General features: G+C 38.4%; 1 protein-coding gene across 11 annotated transcripts in view; it reads left to right on the top strand.

Moving 5' to 3' along the window:
* Positions 1–21175, top strand: part of MAGI2 (membrane associated guanylate kinase, WW and PDZ domain containing 2) — a 755689-nt gene that overhangs the window by 225736 nt on the left and 508778 nt on the right. For all 11 annotated transcript variants that reach the window (XM_055712103.1, XM_055712104.1, XM_005443453.4 and 8 more), the window contains exon 2: positions 4494–4610. In XM_055712103.1, the coding sequence (XP_055568078.1) occupies positions 4494–4610 (117 nt within the window). The remainder of the gene's footprint in view (positions 1–4493; positions 4611–21175) is intronic.

Here is a 21175-nt window from a genome sequence, read left to right on the forward strand (position 1 = left end):
GCCAAATACATGTCTTATTGTTACAGTCAGGAGTGGGAGCTTGGTGAAAACAAGGGGAGACAGGCTGATGCAAGCAGGGCAACAGAAGAAGGGAGGCAGCTTGTACTAAAAGTTTATAAGCTTGTCTTTTCATAGGGTACAGGTCCTGAGATATTTCCTTTATTTTCCTCAGACACAGGTTGTGTACAGATGCAAATCTAGATGTGAGTCTTACTTATAGATATTTCTAATCAGGAATATTTATAGAACCCAGGGAAACAGGAATCTTTTAAATTTTAATCCCAGCAAATAAAATATCTAAGGCAAATTATTCTTGGCTGAGATGCAATTGATTATACTGTTGAAAAACAAATAATTTACCACATCAGGTTTTGGAAAGTCAATTTGCTGAAAGGTTATGATACAAGATGAGAAAATAGTAATCAGTGAATACTCAGAAATGTTTGTTGAGAAGTTATAACCGCAAAAATTGTGTTAAGGGTAGGAAATAAATTATTTAGAGCTAACATGGTAAGAACAAGAGGGACATTTGTGTTTGCAAGTAGTCTTTCACTGAAAAATGAAATACAAGAGTGGGCTCCAGGTGCAGCATCAGCGAGTTACTGAATAGAAAGTTACAGAAAAGCAGTTACAATGTTTAGGACTAGAGAAAATTATAAACCTTTATCCCTGTCATTTTCTCGGAAATGGCAATTATCTTCTTCAGTTTTGAATCTTTTAACGAGCTACACACTATTCAATACCGTTTTGTATGTGTGTTCTTTCTTTTCTGACTGGACTTTGCTACTTCATTTTATAAAGGGAAGGAAACTTGATAGAAATACATTAAAACACTGTAAAAAGATATACTTTGCTCATTAAATTCTTAAGTATAACATGCAAACAGAGCATTTTTTAGTTCATCCAAGTGTATCTAATTTTATAACCTCTGGAATCAAATTCAGTCACGGTTATGAGTTTGCCATCATGATTGGTAGCTGTACCTAAACCAGGCATACATTATGCAAGAGATTATTACTGGAAGTATTTAATTCACATCCTATATTTCCAAGCTATCAAAGCAATGGGATTCATTGGAGTGAAATGAAACTGAAACGGAGTATAGGCCTCAAGCCAGGGGGAAGAAAAAAAAAAAAAGAAAAAAGCCCTGCATGGCTACAAGCCAGGGTATACTCTATGGTGCAGTTGTCAGCCTCCTCCCATGGCAGCGGCCAACAAACGTTTTAAATTATGGTCTCTGGGTTTGGGTTTCTAAAGCTTGTGCTGTATAATACCTCGGACACACAACAGCTCTTCCTTTTCATGCCGTGCACAGCGAGCAGGATGTGGCCTTCGTGAGCTGGTTCTCCCTGAGCTCCTCTTCGTGAGCTGCTGCGCGGCTGTGGTGGGGTTGGTGGTACCAAGTGACAGGTGCTGGCAGCCCCTCAGCATCGTTGAGCTCCTCACTGTGTGCTGGCTGGGAGTAATAGAAAACTAAGGGCTTAGGTTCATGTCAGGGATTTTCCAGCATGTAAATGGTTTTCAGTGTAATGCAAAAAAGCAAAATAAAGGAAAGTTGAATTTTATAGAAACCAAGTCAGTCACATGTCTACTGGATTGGATTGGACCACTAAATAGTGGAGTATTGTTACTGCCTGTAAAAACAGTTCATTTCTGCCTCTTTTTCTATGAACTTATTGACAGTGTCACTAAGTTTCTTTTTTCCCTCCAGAGTAAATCAAATGATAACATTTTCTGCCTGTTATTTCTGCCTTTTGGAAGACACAGTCCTGTTGTTATTACTCATGCTATTCCTGATTTATATAGTCTATAATACAAGATCTAATTCAGTGCTGCTAAATCAAGGCTTTACATACTTGCGACTCACTATAGATTCTTGCAGAAAGTCTTATGGCCCCATACTAGCAGTCAAGATGTTGTTACGCTTGTAATTTAAAAGGATCAGGCTGCTGAAAAGCTCAGGTACTACAGATACCTGGAAAACACATTTGGAGTGAAGTATACTTTTGACAAGCATCAGGTAAAACAACAGAGCTTTTTAGGGATGAAAAGCAGAAGAATGACAATTGGAAGGATGAATTAAAAAGATTCTATTTGCTCTTCAGGATTCTCAAACTACTTCATTTTTTACACTTGCCAGGATGTAAAATTCATTGCTTTACCAGATTCTAAAAAAAAAAGGCTGCTTATGCCCTAAGGTTTGAAAAACGTTGGGTCAGAATGACTCAAAGAAGAATATTTGGTAATAGTACATGTGCTGTCTGTAGTTCATCTGACTGCTCTTTAAACTAGCTTTGCTAATGTTGCAGTATATACTCAGATATTAAGAAAAAAATAATGTTTCCCTTTTGCTTGGAAGCTGGTAAGTTTTTTTCCTCTGCACTGTGTACAGGTTTTATTTCTGTTACAAACTTTTGCTTTTGAATCTGTATGTAACAAATAGAAGGCTATAGGTATCTCTTCTTGTAAATATATATATTTTATGCTCTAGTTCGGAATATGCAATTTGCAAAAAATATCAGGTTACTCTTTTTATTAAGTGCTTAGGAGGTTTTAGTGCATTCATTAACACATGGTGAAGTAAATGGCTGTGCTGGAAGCAAAAAGCTGTAAATAAAAAATGCACTTTGAGGGTCAGAAATCTGTGTAGGTTCCTAAACTTACTTGTGTCGTGAGTTGAATGATTCAGGTTTTTGTCAGCGGGCAGGCTACAGCTGTTGTTCTCGAGCTGGCATTTTCTGAGGCTGCCAGAAAGCATCTGCATCACTGGGCATGTCCTGTATATCAGAGTGAGAAGAGCAAGAGCTGCAGGACCTTTACTCTCTGCAGCCAGTCAGAAAGGACAGCTGATCCTGTTCAGGAGCAGAGCATCTCTCTGCAGCCTCCTCTAGCCCTCTAGCCCTCACCTCCTCTGAAATCTCATAAGAAATTGGCAGGAGTGAGGACGTTCTGGTCTGCAAACAGAGCCCGTTGCTAGAAACAATGTTAGTGGTACCAAAGTAGTAGACTAAGTGGCTTAGCTGGGATCCTGGAAGACTGGAGATCTGCATGGAAGTTCTCAGCCTCTGGGAACTGGGTACACAGGTATTTCTTTGTGTCTGTTATGAGTTGGGGCTTTTTTTTTTTTCTTCTTTTGATTATGAGAGTGTGCTGTGTTTTTGCCTTTAGCTAAACATGAGAATAATTATTTATGAGCTTTTTAAAAACCTGGAACAAAAGGTTTTGAAGTTATTGACAAAAAGCAGCAATAATAAGATTATGGACTTGTAATTGGCAGATTGATAGGAATAGCTGTAAGGAGAAATGTTTTAATTTACAGCTATTTATGCTCTGCGGTGATTTTCAAATAATTAGGTAGGGATGTTATTTGTGCCTTTTTACAGGAAAATCTTTATGCAGTGTGTCAATAAGGCTTCTTGCAAAGGTTTCAATAGCAAAAGCCGTTTGAAAAAATGTTTTAAGGTCGAATGTGTGAAGCAACAAGTTAGGGATCTATCTGCCTGCAATTTTTCTTGCTGAGAATATATGCCCAAACTCAGTGTAGTAATGATTTTCTGTATTTTTTCCTTATGTCAGAATTTCAGAGAATGAAGAAATTGAGTTATTTATAGACTTTTTTCCATAATTATAAAAATGATCCATACTCAAGGTTAAAAGAAATGTAAAAGTTTAAAGAAATGGAGAGGAACTATATCAGGACATTTTTATTAATCATGTTGGATTAGATTGATAGGCCTGCCTTTAATAGTGGAACCTGGGACAATGGGCAGTGGCTAAATAATATTTTAAGATGTTTCATCCTAAACTTGTAATGAAAGTGGCAAATAGAGGATTTTAAACTGTTTTCCCCCCATTTTTGCAGTGTTATGCTAAGGTGTTATATTAATAATGACTCTTTTCAGTAGTAGAAATAAGATGTGTACCCTTGCTTGCTATAGTACCTTTTTCAGATATGAGTACTATTAGAAATAAATAACACAAAAGATTATGTCGTATTTTATGATTTTATGATCATCAAGTACAGCTACATTTCATTCTGGTTACACTTGGACTGAAAACACCGAATGTTTCAAAGACATTTTGAACCAATATTTTTTGTTTTAATAAGCATGTGGGAAATCGGTACAAGGTCATGGGGAACATAATATGTAATAATGTATTATTTGGATATATGTGTAGGTATAATAACGACATGTTCCAGTTTTGTACAGAAAAAAAATTGATCCTACTGACTATAATCCTGTATGTATTTTCTGAACTGTACAGATTTGGCCACTTAGTTGTCATTAACTGTTTTTAACCTTTACAGTTACCAATATTAAATAACATTATACCTACTGCATGCCTTAACCAGAAAGCTCTTTGTGCTTCTGTCATCCATTGTGACAGAAACATGAAGGAAAATGAGCCACTGAGACTTTACAAGTGATTCATTGCTTCCGTCAAAGCAATATATTTTAAAATCATGCTTTCATTTGTCTTTTCCTTGACAGGAGGCATTGTTGATAAGGACCTTCGTCACTACCTCAATTTACGGTTCCAGAAGGGTTCGGTAGACCATGAGCTCCAGCAGATCATAAGAGACAATCTCTACCTCCGCACAGTGCCATGTGAGTAGGGTGGGGATGAACAAATCTATTTTCTTAGTGGCAACAGATTATTTGAATTAATGCTGCTGAGGTCATTTGTAATGTGTGAAGAGGTGGACTCTAGATGAAGCAGTCCTCCTGTAAATAGGTCTGTGGCTTGGTTCATGTGTTCTGCGTTGTTGCTGAGAAACTGAACTGTGTAATGCTGAATTAATTTCTGAAAATGCATGGTGTTTCTGAAGTTGCAGTCTTACAAGCTGTGGCTCTAGAGTAGTAATATTTTTAATTCTGCAGTTTCAGAAAGCACACATTTGAAGGAAAAGAAACCCTGAGGTTTATGGGCTGGTTAAATTGATGTCAGACAGAGAGTTTGATCTGCCTTGTGTTTAACAGTTTTATACCTTACATAATAATGCTTTGGGGTTTAGAATACAGTAGGGCAACAGAGGAAACATGTAAACTAGGAAATTTTGTTGTTTAGGTGCAGCAGGCATGGCAATCGAAGTTCGTATTGCCTTGCACACATGTTCTTTTGTTGTTACATAAGTCAATGGTGTCTGTATCTGAAATGTTCTGAAACTTCTAAAATAATTTTTATAGCTATTGACATTAGCCACCTATTTCCGCAGTAGACGTGGAATTAAGCAGAGTAACGTAAGCCTTGTCTGACTGTCAGGGCTGTGTCTTTCAGAGCAGATCTACTTGGTTGACAGACAATATATCATTTAAAGTGGGTAAGTTCCATTATTCTTCCCTTATGAAATAATCACTTGGTAGACAAAAAGTGGACCTTCTAGATTAGGCAAAAAAAGAGTGCACCTTTGAACTTGCAGGCTTGACACTGGAATGATGGGCAGAGGAAGGTACACTGAGTAAATGATTGTGCTACTTACATGATAGTGAGTGAAAGCTGTGGTGTTGTGAGTGCTGGTGTACATTTTTTCTTTCATTACTTTAAAGAATGAAGCTTTGAACAGCTCCACCAAAAAACGATGCTCAGGCATTTCCCTTTTCCTTTGGAAGGTGAAGATAAATAAAGTCTTTAATTTCACAAGTTACATTAATCCCTTGATTAGAAAGGAAGGTGGAGAAAAACATTTAAAAAATATTACCTGTATGCAGAAATCAAAACCGTTACGTTTATGTGAGATTTATGATGGATTAGGTTTGTCTGAAAGTGCTGAGAAACAATCACAGCTGAAGTGCAAATGCAAGTGCAAATATGCTTTTGAGATTAAATCCCACTTCTTAGGATGTCTGAGAGAGTCGTTAGCATAGGAGTATACTTACTATAGCCCCAGCATACACTTGTTAATGACAGAGATCTAGACTGAAAAGAAGGAAAACCCAACAGTATTACGACTGCTGCACAATGTAACAGATACTGTTTATTGGCAGTATGGGCATGATGCATATTTTTGGGGTTTGTTTTGTTTTTAATCAAGGCAATAATAAACTGTTTTCATTTGTCAAGTAAAACACAGGACTTAAAGAAGCAAATTTATTGTTCAAAAAGTAGCACTGCAACCATGAAGATCCCAATTTGGAACATATAAACACTGCTTTAACTTATCCATCTTCTGTGTCACTTTACATGGTTAGATTCTTAGGTTGTTATCATATTACATATTGAGCATCTTTAAGTGAGAACCAGATTTTAAAAAATAGCGTAGTAGTGCATATGACAGCAGCTGAATTGCTGGGTAAGCAGGCATATTCTTGGATAAAGTAGAAGACTCTTCAATAGTGGTGGTAGAAAAAAAAGAAAAAAATATAGTGCCCATGTGGTATATTTTCTTTGAAATTTTCTTGAAAATCCTGTGAAAGTAGCCCTTCTGAAATGTGGGAGTTAACTTATTTAAAATAAAGAAACTAAGAAATGCAGAGACGGTGATATGTGGCTAGCTAAAGAAGTTTCCATAATCATGTGAATGAAAAGGACACTGTTGCATATATTGCCACCCAGATATCCCCTCAATCGTAATGGCAGTTAATATTTTCTAATGAAATTTTATTCCATCTCCATCATTCATGTTTAGGAGGGAAAATGTTCTCAATGTGTTCTTTTTTTCATATAACTTAACTAGTTTTTCAATCGTGAACTTTTCAAGGGTGCTGGTATTCAATTTCCTACTTTGTATGGTCCTTTTTTTTTAATTTAAGTTCTGTCTGTACGCTAAGAGTAATTGTTGCAATGGTTAGCCATCAAAACACTATACTTTACAACAGGTAGAGAGATTTCTTTAGTATGCAGCAGTAATATTTAACTGACTATAGCCCTTGCCCACAAACTCACATAATGAGTACAGACTAACCATGTGCTTATTACAGATCTTGCAACAGATGCCATAAGAGCAAAAGCAGCGCTCTATTTGCTCAAATTCTTGTGCAGACAAATATATAGAGAAAGCCAACTGCAGGCAACGTATTTTATTTCCAGTGACAAGGTTGTAACACAATGTCGTGGTTTAACCCCCGCCGTCAACCCAGCCCCAGGCAGCCGCTCGCTCACTGCCCCACAGTGGGGTGGGAAGAGGGTTGGAAGAGTAAAAATGGGAAAACTCGTGGGCTGAGATAAAGACAGTTTAATAGGTAAAGCAAAAGCTGCACACAGACAAAGCAAAACAAGGAATTCATTCACCATTGCCCATCCATGGGCAGGTGGGTGTTGAGCCACCTCCAGGGAAGCCGGGCTCCGTCACATGTAACAGTTACTCAGGAAGACAAACGCCATAATGCTGAATGTCCCCCCTTCCTCCTTCTTCCCCCAGTTTACATATTGAGCATGACGTGCTATGGTATGGAACATCCCTTTGGCTGGTTCGGGCAGCTGTCCTGGCTGTGTCCCCTCCCAGTGTCCCGTGCCCCCCCAGCCCTCTCGCTGGCCGGGCCCCAGAAACTGAAAAGTCCTTGGCTTGGTACAGACACCACCCAGCAACAACCAAACCATCCGTGTGCCACCAACGGTGTCCTCACACCACATCCAAAGCACAGCGCTGCACCAGCTGCTAAGGAGGAAATTAACTCCATCCCAGCCGAAACCAGGACACATAAAGAGGAAAAGAATCTGAAAACTTGGTGGCAAACTTTTCTCTTTAAAAATGCACCTACAATTTTTCTTCAGTTATAGAAGTATAATTGCAAGTGAAACTAAGAGAACCTTTATAAAAAAGTCTTTGACCTTGAGTTTTTACTGTCCTTTGCGTTTTGTTCAGGCTGACAGCACTGGCCCTAGCAGCACAGTGGGCATAGCTACTGGTTTCTCAGCCTTCTCGGTTAGACTAAGACATCTTTCACTTACATTAAATGAGTGAGTATCCTCTGTGAAACTAGGAAGCAGAGAACTAAATTCACACCTGTTTCAAATCAGAATAAGCCAAATGTAGTTAGGACAGGGAAACCAGTGCTTTACTGGATAAGAATTTGGATTGTACTTGATACCAGTGTACGTCCCTGCATGCAACAAAGAATGGAAGAGCCAAAAACACATGAAATGAGGATAATGGATCAATTCTGCCCTTGGAAATTGTGGCCAGTGTGGATGGGATGAATCAGTTGGGGTTTTGATCCTTACATTTCTCTATTTTTACTAATGCAGTGCCACTTTCTACCAAATTAGAAATGACCATGTAACCCTAAAAGTCAAATGCTACCTTCCATAAGCGGTTGCAGTTCTCGGTGCCATATGAAATTGATTTTCCTTGCATTGTCAATAGAAATTACACGCATATATCCCAGGGCTGAATGTGCGATTGTATTTGCAGCAGTCGGGATGCAACCGTTAACTAGCTCTGTCCCTAGAGCTGTGTGCCAGCAGTAATGAAACTGATACATAAACAAGAAAATGAAGAAAAAGTTCAGTTAATTTGAAACTGAGTTAGAAAAGCAATAAAGCTTCCAGCAGACAAGGTCAAGAAAATGGAAGTTTTTTGAAGATACAGTATATAATATAATATAGATAGAAATAATATAAAAGAAAATGTGCACTTAAGAAGGAAGGCTGGACAGTGGTTTTCTGTCAGGGCAGAGCTCTTGCTTTAAAGCAAGCAGGAGGACTGGACTTCAAGTGTTGGGAAACCAAAAAGTAACACAGATGAGAAATATGCTGAGCATCTCAGGGGAAAATGAAAAATTACAAAAGAGGGAAAGAAAGGTGCACAGTTTTCCAGGTTCAGAAGACCTGACTGAAGTTTGTCTCGTGCATTTTCTTCCCTGTTTTCTGTTGTGTGGGTTTTTAGCATAGTTTGCGCACCTTAAAACTTATTCCTGAAGTTATCTAGGAGCACTGACCATTGAAGTTCTCCAACAGTACAGAAATACAGCCATAAGAAGTGGCAGTTGTTAAACACAGGTAAGCAGTATCTGACACTCTCTGTCCAAGTCCAGGGATCTGGAGAAAGGCCAAGAAACATATGTAAGACTCTGAATGCCAGAGGCAGACAACAACTTAGTCATGCTGCACCTTCTACTTGGTAATGCTCTTGGCGAACTGCAGTTGCCATGTGGACAACCAGCTTTCCATTCTTCACTGACGTGAGGAGGGATAGCAATAACTTTGTGTCATTGCAGGAATAAAGCTTTAGGGGAGTACATGACAGGAAAGCAGTTTTGGTAGTGACAGTCATGGTCAGACCTGTCTCCTTTGATACGTCCTTCCAAGCAATTGCAAATTACATTTCTTTAAGAGCTGGCAAAATAGTGGAGCTGTGGTTGAAAATAGAGTCTGTATGCTTCCTTTGAGACCGGGAATATGAAATGATAGTGGAAGACATTGACTTCTTACAGTGCTGTTTAATCACAATGACAAGCTGATTCAGAAAAGTAAAACATCATCTATTAATCTGAAGAGATCCTCTGGGATATAACCTCAGATTGACAGTAGCTGAGGTGAATGACTCTATTCCACTACACCGATTTACTCCAGTGGAGGATGTAGCCCTGAAATGCATCCTCCACAGTGATAATGTGAAAGAATTAAAACAAAAAAAAAAAAAGGGTGGGTGGGTGGGTAAAAAAGTTATGGGGATGAGGAAGTTTCTTTCCTAGTCTTTGTGTTCAGATAAAAATAACGGTGAAAGAATGGAGAGAACTGGGTGTGTGGCTGAGGCTTACTGCAGTGGATAATGGAGTATTACTATTAACACAGAAGTCTTGGAGGAGGGATGGTTTATTTGAGACATTTGTCAGCAATGTAGGAAAAAAAGGTTCTGTTTGTGACTCAGCCTGTGCTATACGTGAGTGACCACAGGCAAGAAATGCAGTCATTCTGTGCTGCAGTTCCCCACGTACCAAACAGTGATAATAATTACTTCTTTTGCTTAGTTTGCCTATTGACGTTATGATTCCTCTGTGTTAGGTGAATATAGTTAACGCACTGAACCGGAAATATGAAACCTTTGAACAATTAATATCCTTCCTTTCTGCTGTGACTTCTTATTTTTATTCATCTTCCATGAATAATTAGACTTTGGGGTCATTCAGAGTGACTTTAAGAGCCTCATTTTCAAATATGGTTTTGTTCTGTTCTGTTTTAGTATAATCGGATCTATGTATAAACAAATTTAACCTACATGCTGCAGTATTGTCTGTGTGTTGTTGAAGTGTTCTATGTTACAGCATGCTTCTTTTTATTGTCTAGTTCTCTTGCCAGAAGAGAAAGTATATGCAGTGGTTATTATTTTTTTTCTGGACTTTTGTTTGTCATGTATGGCAAAGCTAGTTCCATACCATAGTGAGATAATGAAGTTGATAAAATGTGTTTCTACTTGAAGTATAAAGTGTGGCGGGGTGGCGAGACACTTAGAGAATTCACTCCACACTTTCAGCCCTGGAGAAATTTCCATCTACAAAAGGAGCAAGGTCTTTCCCTCTGGCAGAGAAATGTATTATATTAGGGAACCACAGTCATTCGTGGTCATCTTCATGGGTACTAATCAGAAGTAAGAAACTTCTGGGTGCGTGTATTGTGGTTTGATGAAGCTTTCCTCCCTGGGGTTAGAGCTAGTAGGTGTATCATAGCTTGCGTTAGTTCTAATACCTTTCATATTGGTCACTATAACAAGAGAGTGACAATGATGAGTAAATACTGAAGGATATCACAGTTACATACCCAGATTTTCATCTCAGGTTTCTGAGTTTCAAGCTGAGGAAAGACTTGCAGAAGTGGGCAATAACTGTGTATTGGTGAGGGTGCACCCAACTCTCTGTGTGTGTAGTTCTGCCACTCTGAATAAGGATGCAAGATATATTTGACTGATCTATGAGTGGACAAATATGAGGCCTTTCAAGTTTTGTTTGTAAAATACTTCCTTCCTCCTCTAAAAAGTATATAGCCAAGAGCATTCAAAGGGAAATGTGTGAAAGAGACTTGCCAGTGGTTTCATATATTTTTCTTATAAGTTTCTTCAGTGTCAAAAGTTTCTTTAAAGGGTGGAAATTCAGCGCACAGCGTTGTTCTTAAAATAAAGCAAATCAGGAAGTCCAGATATTGTCAATTAAAAGATCTGCCAGTTTGACATCATATGGTACTAATGTTAGGATAAAACAACCTGTGCTTAGCACACCATACTGTCAAGAAATGTCTACATCACTGGAAATAACAGTACCTAACTTTAATGACTACTTTATTCTTTCAGACAGTCTTAGTTATTGCTTAGACTTGTCTTTGATGGCTCAGAATAGAACAATGCAGAGCTCTGGGGAAATGTTCTTGTTGTTGTGTATCTAACGGAGCACACCTTCAAGATGTATTTAAAATGGAAACATTGGCATGCATATTCAGCCTTTTTTGTACCTCAAGCAAAATTAAACAAAATCAGGTAATTACATGAGATGAGGGCCCTGCTGTGCTATATGCAGCACATCCACGTGTACCAGAAGATGATGATGAGGTCACTGCTTCAAATAACTGACAGCCTAAATAAGAGGCAAAGAACAGTTGACAAATAAACCCACTGCACAGGCAGTGCCTGGGTTGACTTGCATGAGGTGTAGTGATTCACCTGGTGCCCACAGACCTTGGTTTCTTCTTCACTACATTTAGGATTCCTAATTACCTCCTAGAAGTGTACACCGTACACTGATCTGTTTCTGTGCAGACACGGGGAATGTCTGGTTAAAAGAGATTGGCTTATGTGTCTTTGTATTGACTTTTCTGTTGTGGTTTTATGGGGCTTTTTATCTGTTTCAGAGCAAGGTGGTAAAGGTTACAGTCGGTACTGTGCTGTCCCTCAGTCGGGGGCACAAAGTATTGCTGAGGGTCAGAGCGTGTGTGGGCTGCGGGCACTGCACTGCCATCGGTGGGAAGCAGCGGATGAAGAGAAAACCAAAGAAAAAAAAAAACAGGTTTGGGGTATTTATTTATTTATCAACGTGAATTATGATATTTAATTAAGATGTAGGATAAACAGATGCCTGAACTATAAATAGCAATGCTCCTAGAAAATACAGTACTGTTAGTCCTGAGAGAGAAAACATTTAATTTCTGCCACCTTTTCTCAGAAATTTCTCAGCTCTACATACTGAGGACATCGACTCTCAGCTATTCTGTGACTAATATATCTGGTTTAAATACTTTAAAATAAAAGGTATCCAAAGAAAATAAATACCGTTCAAGGCAAAGGGGAGATGGAATGTGTCTGATGTGGTGTAATTGCAGTATGAAGTGAGAAGACATAACGAAACGAAGAGCAGGAGTTGTGTGCCACTTAAGATATTACAGCTTGAATGTCCCATAAAAGTTGTATGAAGACATTAGGATATCTTCATTGGCTATACAGTTAGAACAGCTTGTGTTTCTCTGAGATTCTTGCACCCAAATCACATCTGTAAGAAACTGAGACTGCTAATTCTGTCCCCAACTCCCATTCTTCCCACTCTTTCATTCCCTCCTTTCTGTTCCCTTAAACACTGTGCTTTTCTCTCCCATTTTCAAAATCAAATCATCCAAAATCAGTACATCAGTAATTTTTTTTTATATATATATATATATATATACTGCAGCACCAATATAAGTTATTCTGTAACAGGTAATCTGATGCGCTGCCAGAGGGAACATTGATATAATACCACTAAAGTCACCAGAAGTTTTGAAGTTTTTACAGGGGGGGAGTGGTGGCTGGGAGATAAGGCAGGAAAAAGTTACGGCATTGCAAATTTGACCTTTTTAAAGCAGTTTTTCTACAAAAGTATATCACATTTCTTAAGTTAACTGGCATGTGATGTAAAAAATAATGTCTGGTAAGAAGCTTCGGTTGCTAATCATATCTATCTGTAATTATTTATGTGTGATATAACACATGCATAATGCCAGATGAGAAGTTCAGTTGTGATATTAGTGATAATTGCCCCCAAGAATCGATCCATTTTCTTTAAACTTTGAGGAGGCTTTCTAGTATTGCAAAATGAGTTCTCTAATTCACATAACTAAAGGATAGTGGCAGTTGTAAATGAATTTTGATGATAGCACTAATCTTATTGATTACTTGAGAACTAGCAGGAAACTGGAGGGCCAGTAGCATAAATCTGATAAAGTACCTTGTCTCTGCAGAACAAGAACAGCAAATAATAGAGGAGGCCACAATTACCTTATTTTACAAGTACAAGTCATAGCTCTGGACTCGCCTAAAGCAGCTCTAAGTCTGGGTAGGGACTAGATCACCCTATGACAGTAGGCTTTTCCAGCCTCAAGGTCTTAAATGACCTTAGATAGACCTTTTTCATGAAATAACAAAATTATCTTTGAAATTATGATACTTACAGATATGATTAACAGAAGGTCCAGCATTATTGAATGTAAGTATTCCTATGATTTCTAAACCATTTTTTATTTACTACATGATCTTTCTGAACTGTCTTCTTGATATTAAAAGATTTTAAAATATATCCTGTAGATAAATTTAGCTTCCATCTGCAGTCAAATAGGTCAAAAAATTGATTATTTTTTTTTCTTGAGGGAAGCCGAGGTACTTTACATAAAGGCAGAAGCTCATGCCAGATTGTACAAGTTTTATGATAAAGCATGGATAATGCAATTCACCTGGGAACATTAGAACTGCTTAGACTGAAGTTGCCTCAAAAAGCTTCTTCATTTTGGAACTTTTCATGTCTTTGGATGACCTTTGGTTTTATTGCCTTTCTTAGTATCATGTAAAGCTTTTTTTTTTTTTTCCTTGATCCTCATTGTCTTCTCTCAGTCTCATTCTATAGAAGACAAACTGTCAGACAAACAGGTAATCTTTACTTGGTGACTTTCATCTGAAGAACAATGGGACAGTGAACATGGAGCACCAACAGCTGATCCTAGAAATTCAGAACAATAGCAACACAACTAAAAGAACAGGACTAGAAGAACAGGAGTTAAGTAAAACAGTCAATATTCAGAACTGGGTCACCAAATTAAGCTACTAAATCCATATTTGCATCATTGAATAAAAAGGTCCAGCATGAATTTTGGCAGGGTGTTCTTTTGTTTTTCTCTTCTGGGGCTTTCATCTACAATCACACAAAAGAAAATCAGCGATAGTGAGGATGGGCTTCCTGGTGAATAGATCATCCGGTGCATAATGAGCAATGCATGTGGATTGTTAAGCAGTTGGCCAAGTTTGGGTTCACCAAATGACCAGCTTGCTCACATCTGTGTCTCTGAAGTGTGCCTGCCATTCAGTAGCCTCCTTACACCGACTGGAGCCCAGGTCTTTGCTGATTTGTTTGGACTCCATGCTCTATGCCACAATTACACAACTGAGGCTACTGTAAAGGTTTTTTCAGGCTTTGAGATTTTTGTCATGCCCCTACCTTTAGAGAACAAGGTACCCCTTGTTCATATCTTCTGTGTCTTATGAAAAAAGAATTTCAAAACTTCTGTGCATGTTAGACCAAGGTCAAAGGACTAGTGCCTCTGGTGGCACCGTGGTTTTAGATTCAAAAGTAGCCTGGCTATAATACATACTTTTGAGGAAAAAAGTAAAATAGAGAATGAAGATTAAAGATGTGCTTTTTAACATCTGATAGTGAATAAAACTTTGGTTTCACCACTTAGGGGTGAGATTAAATTATAATTTACTGGTGGGAAACTGTTTTGAGGACAACTCTTTTCTGCAAGTCCTTTCCTTTTTATTTCCCTTCATCTTGTGGGTACTGATGCCCTGTTTATGTCCCATGACAGTTTGTCACAACTTTATAATACTCCTGTATCTCGAGGTTTTGATTCTACCCAATGAACTTTTCTTTTCTCAATTTATTACTGTTATTAAAACATCAACCTCTTGACTAGCTATCAATCTAATATGGATTGTTCCAATCATTCTGTCAAATTTATTTCAATTATTCTGAATAGGCAAATGTTGTTACTGTGGAGACAGCAGAAATATATTTTGGTTTAAAAAAATAGTTATAATAATGCAGAAGTTCCAGATTGTATTTCAAATGAAAGCAGTGATCTGGATTTAAATGCAGAACACTGTTGTAATTTCAGTTTTAAAATTCTTGGGTTTGAATTTTAAAAGGTTGGCATGGACCATATATAAAAGGGCCTGGGAGACAACAACATGCTTCCCAGTTAAGAGATTAGTATCAGATTTCACGGTAATAAATTATATGTGCCATTATTTTATCAATGTATTTCCTTTGTATCTCTGTTGAAAATAATCAGTAATACATGCGATGTGTTGCTAAGATACTTTCACATTGTTCACAAGAAGGGTGGATCGTTTTCTATGTAGGCAAGAATGAAATTCGCTGCAGGCTGCTGACGGTGCAGGCACTACGTGCGTTCTAGTGGTCTTTAGCTAATGACAGAACGCACACCACCACTCATTTCAAGTCATTTGTATTTTCTGATTACCATTTTTGGTTTTGACAGACTAATAAGCTTTCTTTTTCAACTCATCTTGATACGATGCGAGTTCTTCAACTTGTATTGGTACCGACTTGACTGGATGCTTGACCTGTCATTCTGTTTGGCATTTGTTAATCTTAGAGAAAAATAGAAATGTTAGGGTTCCCCCAGGCCCCCACAAGCTTTAAATTGAAAATACACTAGCCTTTCTTGCAAAAATAGAATTTTTTTATTTTTTATTCTCTGATGAATTTGTGGAGCACTTCACGGAAAGTTTGATCACAGGTGTGTCAGGAGTCATGCAGTAAAGCTCTGTCCTGCTATAATTCCCTCATTTCACAGAAAAATTCAATTGGCAAATACATGGTGCACTCCTTCTTGAAAAGCTCTTAGAATCCGGAGAATAGCCAGTCATCCTGTGACCTAGAATTTTTGGAACATGTAAACTATGGTAGCATTCAAAATGGTGATTTGGCAAGATTTCCTTTCAGAAGCTGTTTTTACATAAGATTTCCTGGTAGAAGTAGCAGCAGCAGCATCTGTTTAAAAAAAAGGGAAAAAAAAAGAAAACAAGAAAAAAAAAATCTTGTTAGTTTGGAGATGTTCTGCATTGTCTTACACTAACAAGTTGAGTGATTCTGAGCCTCTGCAGGTTCTGTTTGCTTGTGGCGTTATCAGCACTACCTACATTTGCTGACGGGGCTTGCATTGCTGGTGTAGCAGCTCTTTTCCCTCCACAGTTTTGGGTACCACATGCATGAAGAGCTGGGCTACTACGTTTTCATTCTACTTATGCAAAACCTCCCTGTAGCTGTTCTGTTCTGTGCAGTCTCATATAATAAAAAGGCTTTCCCTTTTTTGCCCTGCCGGAGGGAGCAATTGGGAAAAAGAGGATATTGGGAATGCATCTCTGTACAGTGCTATTACACAGTTGTTGACGTTTTCAGTTAATAGTTGCAATATACACAAGTTAGCACAACTTGGTGCAAAGCCCCTCAGTCATTGTGCTGCTTCTCCTGATTGCTCCGTGCTTTGCTCAACTGCACTCATGAGGCCCAGCTAACTGCATACTCTTTCTATTCTTCATGTCTGAATAGAAACTATGTGCGAAAGATGGCAAAATCATTCCATGTGCATGAGTGCAGGTAATCTAAAGCATCATGGGCAGACTGAGGCTCTTCCAGTTGTTTTACAGCTTTTTGCAAGGAATTAATCTTGCACTAATAGAAATACTTGGTTATACCATATCTGTGGAGTGCACATTTTATCATTCATCATTAAGCCCATGTACCTATATATTGCCAACATCAGTACCTGACCATTCTTATTTTCTTATGAATACCTCTGATATAAGAAGCGTAAAGCAGAAGATAATACTCTGCATGTTAATTCCATCTTGTACTGTTATCTAATCAGAATAACATAGAATAATATGGGTTGCAATTGCATTTTTCAGATGAAAATTAAAAAAAAAATTGAAGTAGAGGCAACAAAGAGAATCTTTAATTAAAGAAGATGATGCTAATACAGTACTAAAATTTGGGAGGTGCTAGGGTATATTAAAAATAGGTTAAAAGCATTCAGATTCTTCAATTGTGTCTGAATTGGCCTATCACATGCACTTAGTGGCCAACACTACCAGAATCCTGCTGTGAAGAAGCTGGTATTGTTGCAGCTAAAACAACATCTTGGTAGTATATACAGCTTACAGTTCAATGTTTCCATGTGTCTGAACAGAATGAAATAAGGATGTATTTGATTGTACGTCAAAAACTGCCATAGTTGCCTGAAGCCATCATTCTTATTCATACTCCATTTACTTTATATTTCCATAGAAATGTAACGGACCTCTGGGTTAGAACCACAGACAGATATAGGTAGGTTTAGGTAGGCTTGTGGGTCTTGTCTGTATCTGTGGTCATCAAAATCCATGTGCTTTTGTCATCTAGTCTTACAGAGAAATGAAATTCTTAGTTGCTTAAGTTTTCATCAGTACAAGTACTTAAGCACACATAACACTGATCTGCAGAGTCACGTGAATGTCCTAGCTCATGTCAGGATTGATTCTATTAAGGCAAACATTCAGGTCCCCCAAGGAGCATGTTTTCTAAATGTTCATGTAAAATAAAGCAGGAACCGTACAAAGCACAGAAGTAGTAATTAATTTTGTTTGAAAAAAATGCTGGTGGAGGGAAGAGAGAAACACCCTATCTTGTTGACTCAATATTACTAAAACCCTGGCTGACTCCCTGCTCAGCAAGCTGGTGGTTTGGTGTCTGACTCCAAGACTTCAGCAACTAGGCAGGGAAAAGATGCTTATGACTGGAGGTTGAAGGTGTTACATAGGTGAGAGAAGGTGGTTTGCACTAAAGCTAATGCCCAGGTGATGGAACTTTTGTAAGTCTAGTCCATACAAGTACCAAGGCTCTTTCCCAAATACACCTCAAGGTTTATGTCCTGTAGATAATCTAGTACAGCTACCTTCTCAAGGATAGGATAAAAATCAGGCTGGTTTCATATCTCTCTCTTTCTCTTCTTTCCTTCTAAGTCCTGTAAGGAGATGGTGAAACGTACAGCTGAGTCATTTTACTATTCAGGGTTTAATTCAAGGAATATGTCAAATAATGTAGAGTTCCATATTGATTACCAAAAGCTATGGGGCAGGGTTTTTTTTCCCTTGTTCATCACATAGAAAGGGGATAGCTATATGTTCGCTAATTTGTATCTTTGTGTCCTTCAAAAATAAATTCAATTTCCTATAGTGCTTCAAAACTTGCCATGAGATCCTCGCTCAGTTTTATCTATGATGCAAATGCATCTGTACCTTCATCAAGGTTTGTGCACCAACTCACTACTATTTAAATACACAGTTAAAATTGTACTGACTCAGAAACATGGCAATTTGAGCCAGAAACAATTTAACTGGTCTGGATTTTAAAGCTGTTGGAGAATAGCTGTCGTTCTGGTTTTGTACTTTATGTTCTGGAAAAGAGAGGTGAATTTTGGAGAAAGTCCTTCCTTTCATCATCTTCACAAGAAGAGTGCGTTTAATTACTCCTGTTCTTTCCTGTCATTATCTTCAATTTGCATCTCCTAACTCTGATATGTCTGGTCAGCTTTTGTAGAGATTTTTAATTTTTAGACTCTTCTGAGTAAGGTGCAAGATTATTTATGGCCTGGATCAGAGCTGTTCATTCTGAACCGCAGAAAAGAAGTGGAAGAAAGGCCAGGATATCTGAGGGATTCAGTGGTGACCATGCTTCCACCAGCTTCTGTTTTTTCCCAAAAATATTTGAAGTCCGTGAGGCACTGTGTTGCTAAGAGCTTTTTTGCCTAGTAAGTTGAGGAAGATATACAAGCTCTACACTTTAAAGAATTTATTTCTGTTAAGTAGTTCCTATTTTATTAAAATTCTTTTAGAAGATCTGAAAAAGCCATATAGTCTAAAAGAAAAGAGAAGGCTTCTGCAAGATGCAATTATACTGTCTCTCTTTGTCCCTCTTTTATTAAACGTAGAAGACTTTGGCAACAATAATAAACATAAGAAAATGTTAGTTATTGTGTAATCCTCCATTAGCATCATAAAAGAGAATTCTGAATAAAGATTAAAGTTTTTTTTTTTTTAAAAACCCTGTTACAGATTGAAGTTCTCCCTTCTACAAAAGAAGGAACCTTTAAAGGAGATAAGCATAAAGGAAAATAGAAAAGATAAAGTAGAAGGGTTTGTTATAAAAACAAAATGCTTCTTGTACCTGGTATTTTTTGTCCATCAGACAGTGGAATGGCCTGAAATGCGCAGATACATTGTGGAGGAAACTCAAGTGCAGCTTTGTCCTTTAACTCAGTACAGACCTTGGAAGTGATGTTGTCATTTTTCAGTAAGGGTTTCATGCGGTGAGCAGCTTGCCTGTATACCGATGTTTCCATGATACTGTGGCAATGATATATTTATTTTTGTAACCTTAGGTCAAGTGAACCTAATGATGACTTCAAAACTTAGATATTCTAACTGAAATTCTAGAAATAAGGTTGTAATGTTTTGTACTGAAGGAGCAACCCTTATAGAGTTGCCTTCAAGGTCATGGGGAAAGCATAGTAAAAAGACATTAAACACTTATGTGCTACGTATATCACTTTCATTTTCAAAAAGCAAAACTCCCCTTATAAATTCCGTACAGCTCATTAGTCACTACAACTTCCTAATGGTAAATTTCACTGAGTTTGGAAACGTGGAGGGGCTGCTGAGGGTGTGTTTAAATACATTACGGCCAGAGGCCATATCATGCTCTTGTAGAAGGGCAGAAGTTTTTCTGACTTTCTGAGTGCTTTCTGAGGCTCACAGCATTGCTGTTATCATTGAAGATGCGTTATAGCATGGTCTACAATGTAAAGTACGGTAACTGTTTTTTTGCTCTGCTTTGGAAATGTCTGTGCTCACAAACAGTTACCAAAGACTTAGATGAAAGCTGAATTTTAAGAGGATAATTATGGTTTTGGAGAGACAGCAAACCCTGAGCAAAAAAATGTACCTCTTACACTCCCACGGAGTGATGTCCCAGGTCTCAGGGTACATGGCTGTCATGGTTCGACCCTGACCAGCATCCAAGCCCCAGGCAGCCGCTCGCTCACTGCCCCACAGTGGGATGGGAAGAGGGTTGGAAGAGTAAAAATGGGAAAACTCGTGGGCTGAGATAAAGACAGTGTAATAGGTAAAGCAAAAGCTGCACACAGACAAAGCAAAACAAGGAATTCATTCACCACTGCCCATGGGCAGGTGGGTGTTGAGCCACCTCCAGGGAAGCCGGGCTCCGTCACATGTAACAGTTACTCAGGAAGACAAACGCCATAATGCTGAATGTCCCCCCTTCCTCCTTCTTCCCCCAGTTTACATATTGAGCATGACGTGCTATGGTATGGAACATCCCTTTGGCTGGTTCGGGCAGCTGTCCTGGCTGTGTCCCCTCCCAGTGTCCCGTGCCCCCCCAGCCCTCTCGCTGGCCGGGCCCCAGAAACTGAAAAGTCCTTGGCTTGGTACAGACACCACCCAGCAACAACCAAACCACCGTGTGCCACCAACGGATGTGCTCCACATCCAAAGCACAGCGCTGCACCAGCTACTGAGGAGAGAATTAACTCCATCCCAGCTGAAACCAGGGCAGTGACACAGAATTAGACCATGTGGCAGTTTTCTGTGAAGCTGTTTGGGTGGTGGAGGGAATGCATGGGCGACTTCAGAAGATAAATTTATAAAGTATTCTGTGACACATTTAAATTTTTCTACAGTTTTCTGAATTTTTTAGAAACTCAGTCTGAAACCACACCATTGTTTTAGACTGAAAATCACCTTAAATACAGTTAAAAAAATAAGGCAGAACACTGTGTTTCATTTCTTGAAGCCTTTTCTGAAGTGATTACTCTTTATTTCCCCATTTCTGCTGTGACTGATCTTAAGAGGAGGAAGAACGCTACCACCTTAGCCTGGCTTAGGCACTGGAAAAAAGCCCATAAGTCATTTGAGGTATGACTTTAACCTACTAGATAAGAGCGTAAGCAAAGTTAGATATTACTGTGTCTCTGTACAGTTTCAAAGTTGGAGTGCAATTTTTACTGCTCAAGTGAAGTATCATCACAAACTTTCATTCAGTTGAAGTGAGAATTAATTTAGTTGTCTATGTCCCTGGTAGAATTTTGTTAAATTACTGCAGGCATTAACTTTCTGCATCTTGTAAAATAATGCACTGCATCCCCA

The sequence above is a fragment of the Falco cherrug genome, chromosome 5 (genome assembly GCF_023634085.1).
Source record: "Falco cherrug isolate bFalChe1 chromosome 5, bFalChe1.pri, whole genome shotgun sequence".
Classification (NCBI taxonomy): domain Eukaryota; kingdom Metazoa; phylum Chordata; class Aves; order Falconiformes; family Falconidae; genus Falco; species Falco cherrug.